The 12,867-nt window shown below is 54.7% G+C and overlaps 2 protein-coding genes across 2 annotated transcripts; both read right to left on the reverse strand.

The window, feature by feature from the left end:
• On the reverse strand, nucleotides 1–2,047 carry LOC134415040 (olfactory receptor 51E2-like). Its single transcript, XM_063150363.1, has one exon. The coding sequence runs from the start codon at nucleotides 2,045–2,047 to the stop codon at nucleotides 1,097–1,099; it is 951 nt and encodes a 316-aa protein (XP_063006433.1). The 3' UTR covers nucleotides 1–1,096.
• Nucleotides 2,048–6,196: 4,149 nt separating this feature from the next.
• LOC134415041 (olfactory receptor 51G2-like) lies at nucleotides 6,197–12,481 on the reverse strand. The gene is made up of 2 exons (XM_063150364.1): nucleotides 12,338–12,481; nucleotides 6,197–7,379 (listed from the first exon to the last, which is right to left on the reverse strand). The coding sequence occupies exon 2, from the start codon at nucleotides 7,349–7,351 to the stop codon at nucleotides 6,377–6,379; it is 975 nt and encodes a 324-aa protein (XP_063006434.1). The 5' UTR covers nucleotides 7,352–7,379; nucleotides 12,338–12,481; the 3' UTR covers nucleotides 6,197–6,376.
• Nucleotides 12,482–12,867: the final 386 nt, after the last annotated feature.

A 12,867-nucleotide genomic window follows, 5' to 3' on the forward strand; every position in this document is an offset into this window, starting at 1 on the left:
TTTTTCCCTTGAGATGTTTCCATTTTATTGAATACACTTACTAATTTGAATTATTTTTTACAATTGCTACCAGTAACTCTGAGTCTGAAGTTTTTCCACAGTATCTGCTATGAGGAGATTGAGGGGTCTTGACAGAGCACCCAGCAGGTCAGAACATGACCACAGAGGTGGACATTCTTTCTCTGAAATGCATTTCTGCATCTGTAATGTCACTTTGGACAGGCGTCCTGTAATTATTTTACTTAAAGAATGATGCTACATGCAAGCTTTCTGGCAATACTTCTGGTATGTGACTGTACTCAATGTGAAAACAAGGAATTAACTAAATCATCCCAAACCATCCAGCATTTTCTCTGCTCTGCCATGGTTAGAGGTGAGAAGGGAAACAAGAGGAGCAATGTTGGGACATCTGTGTGAGTTTGCAGAGTCACTTTTCCCTTCTTGTGGATCCTGCCAGGTCGGGCTTGGATTTAGATCATTGCAGTCATTTCTGAGTTTGCTGAGATTGGGATTGGGTTTAGATCATTGCAATCATTTCTCTGTGAGTTTGGTGAGGTTGGGATTGGATTCAGAACACTGCAGTCATTTGTCTGTTAGTTTGGTGAGGTTTGGATTGGGTTTAGATCATTGCAGCCATTTTTCTCTGAGTTTGGTGAGATTGGGATTGGGTTTAGATCATTGCAGTCATTTCTCTCTGAGTTTGGTGAGATTGGGATTGGGTTTAGATCATTGCAGTAATTTCTCTGTGAGTTTGGTGTGATAGGGATTGGATTTAATCATTGCAGCCATTTCTCTCTGTGGTGAGAGTGCGATTTGGTTTAGATCATTGCAGTCATTTCTCTGTGAGTTTGGTGGGATTGGGATTGGATTTGGATCATTGCAGTAATTTCTCTCTGAGTTTGGTGAGATTGGGGTTGGATTTAGATCACTGCAGTCATTTCTCTCTGAGTTTGGTGAGGGCCAACACTCTTGGGAGGAGTTTACAAGCCTGGTGGCCGCCCCTCAGAGCACATGGAGAGGATGGTCCGGCACCAAAGGCTCTGATGTAAAACCAGGTGAGCCAGGGTGAGGGTATGGGGCAACAGCCAGGCTTGGGTCACCGGGGAGCTCTGTCAGTGACACGGATCAAGCTCAGGATCGTCCTCTGGATCTGCTTGCTCCTCACCCCGTAGATGATGGGGTTGAGCACAGCGGGCACCAGGATGTAGACGTTGCCCATGATGATGTGGACCAGCGGCGCCAGGTCCTTGCCGAACCTGTGCACCACGGAGAGCCCGATCAGGGGCACATAGAAGGCCAGCACCACGCAGATGTGGGCGACGCAGGTGCCGAACACCTTGAGCCGCTCCCTCCAGGCCGCCAGGCGCAGCACGGCCCTGAGGATGAGCAGGTAGGAGAGGCAGATGAGCACGGCGTCCAGCCCCATGACCAGCAGGATGGCGGTGAGCCCATACACCACGCTGGGGGTGGTGTTGGCGCAGGCCAGGTTCATCACGTCCTGGTGCAGGCAGAAGGAGTGGGACAGGCGGCGGGGCCCGCAGAAGGGCAGCGGCAGCAGCAGCAGGGGCAGCGGCAGGAAGAAGAGCACGCCGCGCGCCAGGGCCAGCAGCCCCACCTTGGCCGTGGCGCGGCCGTCGAGCACGGCGGCGTGGCGCAGCGGGTGGCAGATGGCCACGTAGCGGTCGGCCGCCATGGCCAGCAGCACGGTGGACTCGGCGGCCGAGAGCGCGTGGATGAGGAACATCTGCGTGAGGCAGGCGCCGAAGCCGATGCGGCGGCTGCCCAGCCAGTAGAGGCAGAGGGTGCGCGGCACGGTGGCCGAGGCCAGCGCCAGGTCGATGGCGGCCAGCATGCACAGGAAGAGGTACATGGGCGCGTGCAGGCCCGGCTCGGCGCGCACGGCCAGCAGCACGGCGCCGTTGGCCAGCACGGCCAGCGCGTAGGCCGCGCACAGCACCGCGGGCAGCCAGGAGTGCGCTCCCTCCAGCCCTGGCGGGCCGGCCAGCAGGAAGGACAGGCTGAGCTCAGAGCTGTTGGAGAAGGGCATGGCCCCCAGAGACGCTCATGCCAGGCCCGGCGCCTCCTGCTGCGAGGGAAACACAAAGGGGACGGTTTACGAGCCCTTTCCCATGGCTCGCGATCCCACAGGGCCATTCCGGGGATGCTCAGAGCTGCCACGCTCATGGAGCAGCTCCTCTCCGGGCTTTTTACCCCGTTATGGCTCTGTGCAGCAACATATGCACTGACAAAATGCTGACATTTGAGTTCAGGAATTGCCTGAATTCTCTAAAAGGCAGAACACCATAAAATCAACCTTTTCAATTATAAACCCATCAGCTGAACTGGTTTGCTTTTCTTTTTAAAGGACAAAATTAAAAATTATAACAAAAAAACCCGCAGATTTTCAGTGCTTTCTGTAATACTTCAGTGCTGCCTGATTTTTTCCATATGTTCTGTGGTGGCCTGTCAGAAATGTGCTCAGTGAGGCTGGAGCTGGCAGTGCTGCCTCCCACGACCCAGCCCTCCCCAGAACAGCTCACAGGCACAGGAAGACAGGGATCTTTCAAATGTTTTTGCACATACAAATCGGATTTTCATCCTATGAAAAACATGTATGGAAAAACCAGAATATCTGGAGAAGAAAATAATCAGATTATTTACCTTATTCTGTATTTGTAGGTTTTCCAGGAGTGCTGTGATCCAAAGATGATGGCCTGAAGATACAGAAAAAGCTTTGCTTTAGGTACCTTTCTATTTTCAGGCAGCAAGCCAGTACCTGGAATGAGCCCACCATCCCTCCTGCCCTGGATGAGCAGCACAAGGTCAAGTTCAACCTGAGCTTCCTGGTTATTCCTTTGTGCCCAATCTGTGCAAATCAACCATGCAAAGTGGTTTTATGGCAAGCCCTGCAGGTTATTAATGGAGTAATTCTATAAGTAATGTTGGGTTGTGAAACATGGGGTTTTTACTGCACATCTGTGCTGAAGAACTGAAATAGCATCAGGCTTTATTCTCCCGGTGTGGGGCTTTTCCATCTCAGATGTATAACAAGGAGCACTCACATTGTAGCTTTTTATACCCGATTTACACTCAGTGTGGGAGGACTGCTGCTGTCACTGTGCCCAAAATCTATTCCAGGGATGGCGCTGTCAGCCAAGCACTTGGATTTAGACACAAACAGAATGAACACGGAGCCTCAGAAATCACCAGCAGGTACTGAGGCACCTCAGCTGCCAGCCCTGATGGAATTACCTGAGTCCCACTGGAAAATCCTGCCCTCCTGATCATTTCCCTGAGGGAGTGGGGCTGTGGGACAGGCACTGAAACAACCCCTGGTGCTGCAGCTCGTCTCTAATTCTCTGGCACTGATAAATGAGTCAGGTTTTCATGAGTGGCTCAGGATTTGGGATTGCTGGTGGGCAGAGCAGGTGCTGTGAGGGCCTGGAATTCTGCAGAGATGGAGGCTGCATCCATGCCTTTGAAACACCAGGAAATGCAGATTTATTTTCCTAGGGAGATCCAAGCAGCACCCCCAGCAGTAACCCACAGAATCACTGAGGCTGGAAATCCAGGGTCATTGAGTCACACCTTTGACCAATCCCCACCTCACTGAAGAACCATGGAATGGTTTGGGTTGGAAGGAACCTTAAAATTCATCCTATTCCTCCTCCTGCCATGGCAGGGACACCTCCCACTGTCCCCAGTGTCCAGCCTGGCCTCGGGCACTGCCAGGGATGCAGGGGCAGCCCCAGCTGCTCTGGGCACCCTGTGCCAGGGCCTGCCCACCCTGCCAGGGCACAATTCCTCATGGCCAAGATCCCAGCCAGCCCTGCCCTCTGGCACTGGCAGCCATTCCCTGGGTGCTGTCCCTGCAGGCCTTGTCCCCAGTCCCTCTGCAGCTCTGCTGGAGCCCCTTCAGGCCCTGCCAGGGGCTCTGAGCTCTCCCTTCTCCTCTCCAGGCTGAACCACCCCAGCTCTCCCATCTTTCTTCTCCTTTCTCCTTCTCTGCCTTCTCCCTCTTTTCCTTCCCTTTCCCCTCCAACCTTTCTCTCTCTCTCTTTCATTGCCCCTTCACCCTGCTCTCCAGCTGTGCTGACAGATGTGCTCATAAATGCCCCACACTTTGCCCTCCAACTCCCCACAAACATTTCCTTACTGTGGCAGAGGCTCCTCAGGGTTTTTGTTTCAGAGCTGTTCTGGAGAACAGTGGCAGCCAGGAAACACAGACACCCAGGGATGAATTCTGGAAGTTTTCAGAATAGGAGCAGACTCAGAATCTTCTCAGAATTCTCAATTTCAGAGTCCCGTGTGAGGATGCTGCACGCCAGGCCTCTCCACAGCAAAGCTCTCCTCTCCTGGTTGTTGTTCTCTTCTGTTCATTTCTCCTGCAAGCTCCAGTTTAGGTCAGAGGTATTTGAGCAGAGCTCTCCCCTTCCCAGTGCCAGTGGGAGCTGCTCCCCAGGCTGAGCTCCTGGTAGTTGGTGTCTCACCCTGGGCAGGGACCCTGGGACACAGTGAGATAATGAGCACAGCACAGAGCAGGCAGTGGCCTGGGAATCCTCCCCTCGGGAATCCTCCCTGCCCTCTTGCTGCTGGTTTATGGAGCTGTTTCCGCATCATTTTTTTCTCTCAGTTTTTTTCTCTCCAGCTACTGCACATGTGGAGCAGAACAGAGAGTCTGATCTGGGCTGGTGAAGTGCTCAGTGCCAGGCAAAACCAGGACAGTCCAGGGCTGGGATCCTGTCCTGGTGCCTTTGCAGCTTCATCCCTCCCAGGCAAACACTGACTGTTGCTTCATCTCCACCGTGCTCCAGACTGGCCAAAAGGTGGTTTGAGATAACAGAACCACAGCTCTGCCATTTGGAGAGTGAAATATTTACAGCAGGACGTGGCTCTCAGTGCTCTGGTGTGAGTGACAAGGTGGGGGATCAGTCACAGGTCTGGGAGAGCTTTTCCAACCCCAACCCTGCTGGTTCTGTGATTCTGTTCTGTGACTTTGGGACACTTTATCCTGTCTGTGGGAGCCAGGAGAACCATGAGGAACCATGAAACCTCTGCCTGCCCGGTCAGACCCAGCCTTCTCTGTGGGAGCCAGGAGAACCATGGAGAACCATCAAACCTTTCTGCCTGCCTGGTCAGACCCAGCTCCTCTGTGGGAGCCAGGAGAACCATGGAGAACCATCAAACCTTTCTGCCTGCCTGGTCAGACCCAGCCTGCAGCAGAGCAAGGACGTGCTGGACATGCTGTCATCTCCCACCTTTGGGTGTCCCTGGGGATCTCCTCCCACCCCTGAGGGGCACAGCCAGCACCAGCAGAGCTCAGGGGGAAGGCAGCAGCACCGTGTGGGCCTGACTGTCAGGATGTTTAGCCATTCCTACCACGTTTTTGAACTCCTCTCTTTTTTTGCAGGAGAGCTTCCAGCCCCAGCAAACCCCCAAGCCCATCCAGAGGCACACCTGGCTCATCCAGTCCCACTCATCTGCAGCACACCCTGAAGATTTTAGGCAGCTCCAACCTCATCTTTCTGCATCATACAGACACAAAAAAGGCTCCCTCAAATCTTATGACCTTTCACAAGGAATAGATGGATTTTATTGCAGATGCTGCACATACATGACACTCTATGCAGAACAATGAATGGGACATAATTAGACTTGGCATGCTGCTAAGACTCAAAGGCTTCCAAAAGAGATGCACAAGCAGCTGTTTTCTCACTGGGGATGGGCACAGCACTCTGAACACATGGGTGATGGCTGAGCATGTTTTTCAGAGGGGCTGAGAGTCCCCTGGGCCCCCAACAAGGCCTAATGAGCAATGCTCTGTGCAGGAAGGGAGGAAAGCACCATGCCAGGACACAACATGAAAGCTCACAGCTCTGGGCTGGGGGACAGCACGCCAGTGGATCTGCTGCTCTTTTCTCTGGCAGCAACCTGCATGGATGGAGCCCCAAGAGAGCAGACCACCAGCTCTGGGTGGGAAACCAGGCCAAGAGCTCTGAGCAAGGAACCAGCCCCAGGGGTCTGACAGAGAAACCAGTCCCAGAGAGCTGACAGACAGCCCAGTGCCAGGGATCTGACACACAGACAGACAGCCCAGCCCAGGGGTCTGACAGACACACAGCCCATCCCAAGGGTCTGACACACAGCCCAGGGCCAGGGATCTGACACACAGACACACAGACAGCCCAGCCCAGGGGTCTGACGGACACACAGCCCAGTCCCAGAGCTCTGACACACAGCCCAGTGCCAGGGGTCTGACAGGCAGACAGACAGCCCATCCCAAGGGTCTGACACACAGACAGACAGCCCAGGGCCAGGGGTCTGACACACAGCCCAGTCCATCAGCACCTCCTGGCAGAACCTCTGGAGGAGGAAGCTACCAGTGAGAGCCCCGCTTCCTGCACAGGGCCCTGAGCAGGGCCACCCGGATGTGGGTGGATTTGATGCTGTAGATGACGGGGTTGAGGGCAGGGGGGATGATGAGGTAGGTGTAGGCCACCAAGGTGTTCACCAGGGGAGGGACGTTCTTCCCGAAGCGGTGGATCATGGACAGCCCGATCATGGGGATGAAGAACACGAGCACAGCACAGATGTGGGACACACAGGTGTTCAGGGCCTTCAGGCACTCCTCCCTGGTGGTGAGGCTGAGCACGGTTCTGATGATGAGGATGTAGGAGAGCACGATGAAGATGAAGTCCGTGCCCACGGTGGACAGGAGGATGATCATGCCGTAGAAGACGTTGACCTTGATGTCGGCGCAGGCCAGGTTCATGATGTCGGGGTGGAAGCAGAAGGAGTGGGACAGCTCGGTCCTGCCGCAGTAGGTCAGCCTCCGGAGCAGGAAGGGGATGGGCAGCAGCGAGAGCACGCCCCTGAGCACGATGGCCAGGCCTATCTTGAGCACGGTGCTCCTGGTGAGGATGGCCGCGTGCCGCAGCGGGTGCGAGATGGCCATGAAGCGGTCGAAGGCCATGGCCAGCAGCACGGAGGACTCGATGAAGGACAGGATGTGGATGAAGTACATCTGCGCGAGGCAGGCGTCAAAGCCGATGCGGCGCGCGCCGAACCAGAAGAGGCCCAGCGTGGTGGGCAGGGTGCACAGGGCCAGCCCCAGGTCCGTGAGGGCCAGCATGCACAGGAAATAGTACATGGGCTCGTGCAGGCTCGGGGTCCTCCTGATGATGAACAGGATCACGCAGTTCCCCAGCAGAGCAGAGAGGTACAGGGCACAGAAGGGGATGGAGATCCAGGGGTGGAGGGCCTCCAGGCCCGGGATGCCCATCATGAGGAAAGCTGAAGGCTGATGGAAGGAGCCATTGAATTCCCAGGGGGTGTGTGAGTCATGCTCCATCCCAGCTCAGCTCTCACATGGCCTAGACCTAAAACAAACCAACGACACAAACCCCACAGTGCTGGACTCTGTGCTGAGCAGAGGAGCTGCACATCCCTCCAGCTGCCCACCAGCGTCTGCAGGGATCCCTGAGCTGGCTGGGAACGGTGCCACACACAGCTCCTGTGCACCCATGTAAGCCCAAACTGAGGGAAACACACAGCTCCTGTTCACCCATGTAACCCCAAACACACAGCTATACTCCTGTTCACTCATTAAACCCCAAACACACAGCTACACTCTTGCTCACTCATTAAACCCCAAACACACAGCTACACTCCTGCTCACCCTTGTAACCCCAAACTGAAGGAAACACACAGCTCCTGTTCACCCATGTAACCCCAAACACACAGCTACACTCCTATCCACCCATGTAACCTCAAACTGAAGGAAAAGGATGGACAGCTTTTGTTGATAAAGAGGGGGGAAAAAATAAATACTTGAAATGCTTTAAAATGAAAAGGAAACCATTCCACTGTTTCAGAGTCACCCCCAAATTCCAGGGTTTGAGATGCTCTGTGCAGTGAGCAAACGCCTTTTCCATGCTCATCCCAAGCACGACCAAGCTGCTAAGCCAAGGCTGCTTTTTTATGCCAAGTGGATATCAAAAGGTGTGAAAATTGTGAAAGATTAACCCTGACACTTCTTATTTAGGAAATCAACACTGGAAACAAATGCAAAATTTGTTGGCACTGGCCCTGGGTGCCCAGAGCAGCTGTGGCTGCCCCATCCCTGCAAGTGTTCAGTGCCAGCTTGGAGCAGCCTGGGCCTGTGGCAGGGTGGAACAGGATGGTCTGTAATGGCCCTCCCTGCCTGACCCAGCCTGGGATTCCACAATTTCCAGCAGCACAGAGAACCAGCCACTCAGACCCTCCTGCTCTCGGCTCAGGAGATGGTTCCCAGGGCAAGGTGGATTTTCAGGGGTACTCACAGCCAAGCCCTGCTCTTTCCACAGCCTTCCTGCCAGGGGGAGGGGAATAAATGAGCAAAACCCTGCACGCCTGTCAGAACTCAGTGCATCCCTCCGGGTGTCCAGAGTTGCTGGGACCCCTGCCAGGGGGGCTCAGAGACCCTGGCACACAGCCCAGAACACCTGTGGGCTTGGTAATGACCCGTGGAGCCAATTACCAGCTTTGTATGAAGACCTGAAAGCCACAGAAGTTTAAGTAGTGTAATAATAAAATTATCGCTGGGTGAAAAAGTAGATTTTGGGGTTTTTAGAATAGGGGTTTTGGGGACAAGATGGAGGGACTTGGGCATGTCCAGTCTTTCTTCTTCTTCTTCTTCTTCTTCTTCTTCTTCTTCTTCTTCTTCTTCTACTTCTTCTTCTTCTTCTTCTCCTCTACCTCCATCTTCTGCTGTGATGTTGGCACTTACAGATTGGTTTAGAGTAGAAACTCACTGTTTAATACAGGTGATAGGTATTGGAAAGTAATTGTAAACATGTTACACGTAGTTTTTAGTATGAAAGGATAACACCACCGTGGGGGCAGTCAAGAGTGCCTCTGTCTGTCCTGCTGAGCGAACCTCGGCTGGAGAGGAGAAAATTTTTTATAGATAAGGAACAATAAACAACTCTGAGACCGAGAACTGAAAAGCTCCGACTCATTCTTCAAACGTGTGGGCCAAAAGAGAGACTTTGCACGTGTCTCAGGGCTGCAATAAACTGCAACCTTCCGAGACACATCCACAGGCTCTGTGTGGGGCCTGGGACGCCTGTTGGCAACAGGCAAGCCCAAGGCAAAGCCCAAGGCAAAGCACAAGGCAAAGCCCAAGATGTTCCAAGTTCAGAGCCCTGGGAGGATCCTGGAAGAGTCTCTGGGGATGAACTGGAGGGGAGGAATGTGGGGGTGTTTCACACAGGGTCCAGAGCAGAGGGGAGGAGGCCTTGGCAGAGATATGGCAGTGCCTGCTCCAGCTCAGCAGTGACACAGGTGGGGTGGAGAACACCCTGGAATGATCCAGGAAAGAGGCGAGTTCAGCCCTGAGAAGGGAAGATTTGTTTGAAGGATCGTCCTCCAAGGAGGCATCAAGGAGCCGGACTGGGATCTTCAGGGATGGGAGGCAGCAGGGGGAGCTGAAACGAGGGAGGTTTAGACTGAATGAAATGAGAAATGTTCCCCCTTCAGGCACTGGAGCAGGCTGCCCAGAGGCTGCACATCTCCATGCACAGGAGTTTCCAGGACCCAGCTGGACACAGCCATGAGATGTCCCAGCCGTGAGGCAGATGTTGGGCCAGAGATGCTCAGAATGCTCTCCAACATGAATGATCCCATGAACCTCTGAGCCTTGGCACATCCTGCATGTCCTGTGACAGTGCTGCAGAAGCTGCAGGGTCCCTGAGACCCTCAGTGACACAGTGACCTGCTGGCTGGGTGGGGGAAAGCAGCAAAGGTGCAAGAGGAGCTAATTAATGCCAAAAAATGAGCTAATTAAAGAAAAAAAAATATTTCTGACTTCAGTGCTCCTGCACCTTCCTCAGGATCCAACAGTGTGCCTGGATTGTGAGCCAGAGGGTTTGCTGAAACACAGCTCATCGTTGATTACAGACAGTTCTTCCATGACGTATTTATTAGGGTCCTAATACGATTTTCTTCATTAGATTCTCAGCTTGAGAGTCTAATGTGACAATAAATCCTGCAGCTTAGCAAGGACAGACATCTTCCTGCTCCAGGGAAAGGGCAGCACGTTACTGATGGGAGCTGGGGAAAATCCCAAACCATCTGGTTTTCTGCAGGCAGGGCAAAGGCACGTGTTGGCATCAGAACCACCCTGCCCTGCAGTGCCAGGTGCTGAAGGGACAATCCGAGCCCTTCCTCAGCAGAGCCTGGGCAGCACAGGGGGCTTGGGGCAGCTGCTGCATCCATCCCCTGATGCTCCACAGAGCCTGGAGGTACCACAGCAAACTGCCCATGGTACCTCTGCTCCTCACTGCTGGCTCAGAGCCCCCCAAAGGCAAGAGCTGCCCCTTTCTGCCAATGCAGCAGCATCTGGAGGGTGGGCAGCCCTGGCACAGGGTGCCCAGAGCAGCTGGGGCTGCCCCTGCATCCCTGGCAGTGCCCAAGGCCAGGCTGGACACTGGGGCTGGGAGGAACCTGGTCTGGTGGAAGATCTCCTTGTCTCTGCCATGGCAAGGGTGGCATTGGATGGGCTGTGAGGTCTCTTTCTACCCAGAGCATTCCACAATCCTGTGATCTGAGCACTGAAATAACTCTGCTGACTCCTGCAACTGGGGCCTGGGTTAAAAACCTAAAAAATCTGAGTGTGTGCAGGCCTGTGACCCCGAGCACAGCTTCTGGCAGGCACCCAGAACTCTCAAAGACACTGAGATTCAACAGCTCCTCAGGAATATGGACATGGAAAAAGAGATTCTTGGAGCACCAAGGAGAGAGGGGACTGCTGAGAGCTCCCTGGGTCTGTAGGAGATGCTTCACTTATAAGAAAACTTTCCCTCAAACCTGACTTTGTCCAACTCCCACCACAGTGCAGAGGTCGCTCAGAACTTCAGGATTTATTCACTCTGCTCCCCCTGAGCTACTCTTGTTTGTTTTGTGCCCCAACACGCTACAGATTCCACTCACAGATGGTTTTACCCCTCCGTGTCCCATGTGTGTGTCTGTAAGGGATTTGTATAAATGCACACACATATATAATGTGTGAAATACATAAACAACCAGGCAGGCTTGTTCCTGTTTCTGTGTATTTCTGGGTGTGCAGGTAACTCACAGCTCAGCTCACAGCAGGCACGTGTCTGTCACAGAATCACAGAGCCACAGAACCAGATTGGAAAAGATGTCCTGGCTGGCAGTAAGGGATGGCCACTGCACCTTTGCTGTGCAGCCGAGCCCTGGGGAGCAGCCAGCCTCCCATTCCTGGAGGATTCCGAGTTCAGGGTTGGTGCCAGCCCTGGGAGGGGGCTGCTGAGCCATCCGCAATGCACAGGGTATCTCCTGCCCGGTGCTGAGGGGCTCCTGCTCCCCTGGAGCAGCCCAGCCTGCCTGGGAGGAGAGGCCAGGCTCCAGGGCAGAACCCTGATGGAGGACACGGTGTCCCTTCTCATGCCTCTAAAGCCACCTCCTGATTTTTGCCTGTCTCTGACCTTAATGCTCAGCAGTAACACAAATGCTGGTGTTTATGTCAGTGAGGGCAGGAGCAGGGCCCTGGAAGCTGGGGCTGGGGCAGGCTCAGAGCTCTGCTTCTCCCCACAGAGGAGACCTTGCTGTTCTCTCAGCAGCATCCCTGCCTGCCCAGGCACCAGGTGAGGGCTCAGCCAAGGGAGCAGGATCAGGGCTGGAGCTTTGGAAAACCAACAGATCAGCAGGGGGACCCTGGGGACGCAGCTCCCAGAGAGCCCCATTGCCTGGTGACACTGGGGACAGGACAGGGACCATGGCCAGGGACATTGCCATGGCTGAGATGGCCCCAGGAGTGGGAGAGCAGCTGGATGGCACACCTGGCCGCAGCCCATGGACACCACCATGGCTCCACAGGAGACGGCAGCAGATGGCAACAGCCCCTCCCTCCACACAACCACCCACTTTGGTGACCACCCAACTGGCACTGGGGACACGGGCACCACCAGAGTGGCACTGGGGACATGGGGACCAGCAAGTGGCACTGGGGACATGGGGACCACCTGACTGGCACTGGGGACACGGGGACCACCACAGTGGCACTGGGGACATGGGGACCACTGGTGTCACTGTGCCACCCAAGGGGCTCAGGGAGCAGCCCTGGAGCACAGCTCCCACCCGTGTCACTGTGCCACCAAAGGGCTCAGGGGCACAGCTCCCATCTGTGTCACTGTGCCACCAGAGGGGCTCAGGGGCACAGATCCCACCGGTGTCACTGTCCCACCAAAGGGCTCAGGGAGGCGCCAGCCATGGGGCACAGCTCCCACCCATGTCATTGTCCCACCAAAGGGCTCAGGGAGATGTCTGCACTTACCAGAGGTGCTGGGGTCTCTCGGGCTCAGCTGTGTCAAGGAGCAGAGGGAGATCCCATGTCCGTGTCCGTGTCCGTGCCCCTGTCCCTGCTCCTGCCTCTGTCCCTGTCCCTGTCCCTGCTCCTGTCCCTGTCCCTGCTCCTGTCCCTGTCCCCAGGGCAGCCCTTTTAACGCCGCCCCTGCCCACTCAGCAGAGCCCCAGCCGCGCTCCCGTGCGCAAGCAGCGGGAGGAGTGTGCGCAGCAAATGAGCATTTCCATTTATGCTGCTCTCCCAGCAGGCAGGATTTTCTCCTGATAGTTTGCTGGTGACATGTTTATGGCTCCTGGTGATTTATGGCTGCCACTGCTGCAGCCACAGCGCTGGCAATGCACATAATTTTTATTGGGAGGGTAAATCTGTGGTGGAAGTCATAAATTTTGCAAGAGGAGTGCTTGCAGCATCGCTCCCAGGGAATGACAGAGGGGAAGTTCTGGCTGTCTCCCCTTGACCGGTGAGACACCAAATGCTTAATTAAAATCAGAATATATTGC

This window comes from Melospiza melodia, chromosome 2 (genome assembly GCF_035770615.1).
Source record: "Melospiza melodia melodia isolate bMelMel2 chromosome 2, bMelMel2.pri, whole genome shotgun sequence".
NCBI lineage: Eukaryota > Metazoa > Chordata > Aves > Passeriformes > Passerellidae > Melospiza > Melospiza melodia.

Coding starts and splice junctions, on each gene's coding strand:
- LOC134415040 (XM_063150363.1), bottom strand. CDS start 2,047: ATGCCCTTCTCCAACAGCTCTGAGCTCAGCCTGTCCTTCCTGCTGGCC.
- LOC134415041 (XM_063150364.1), bottom strand. CDS start 7,351: ATGGAGCATGACTCACACACCCCCTGGGAATTCAATGGCTCCTTCCAT.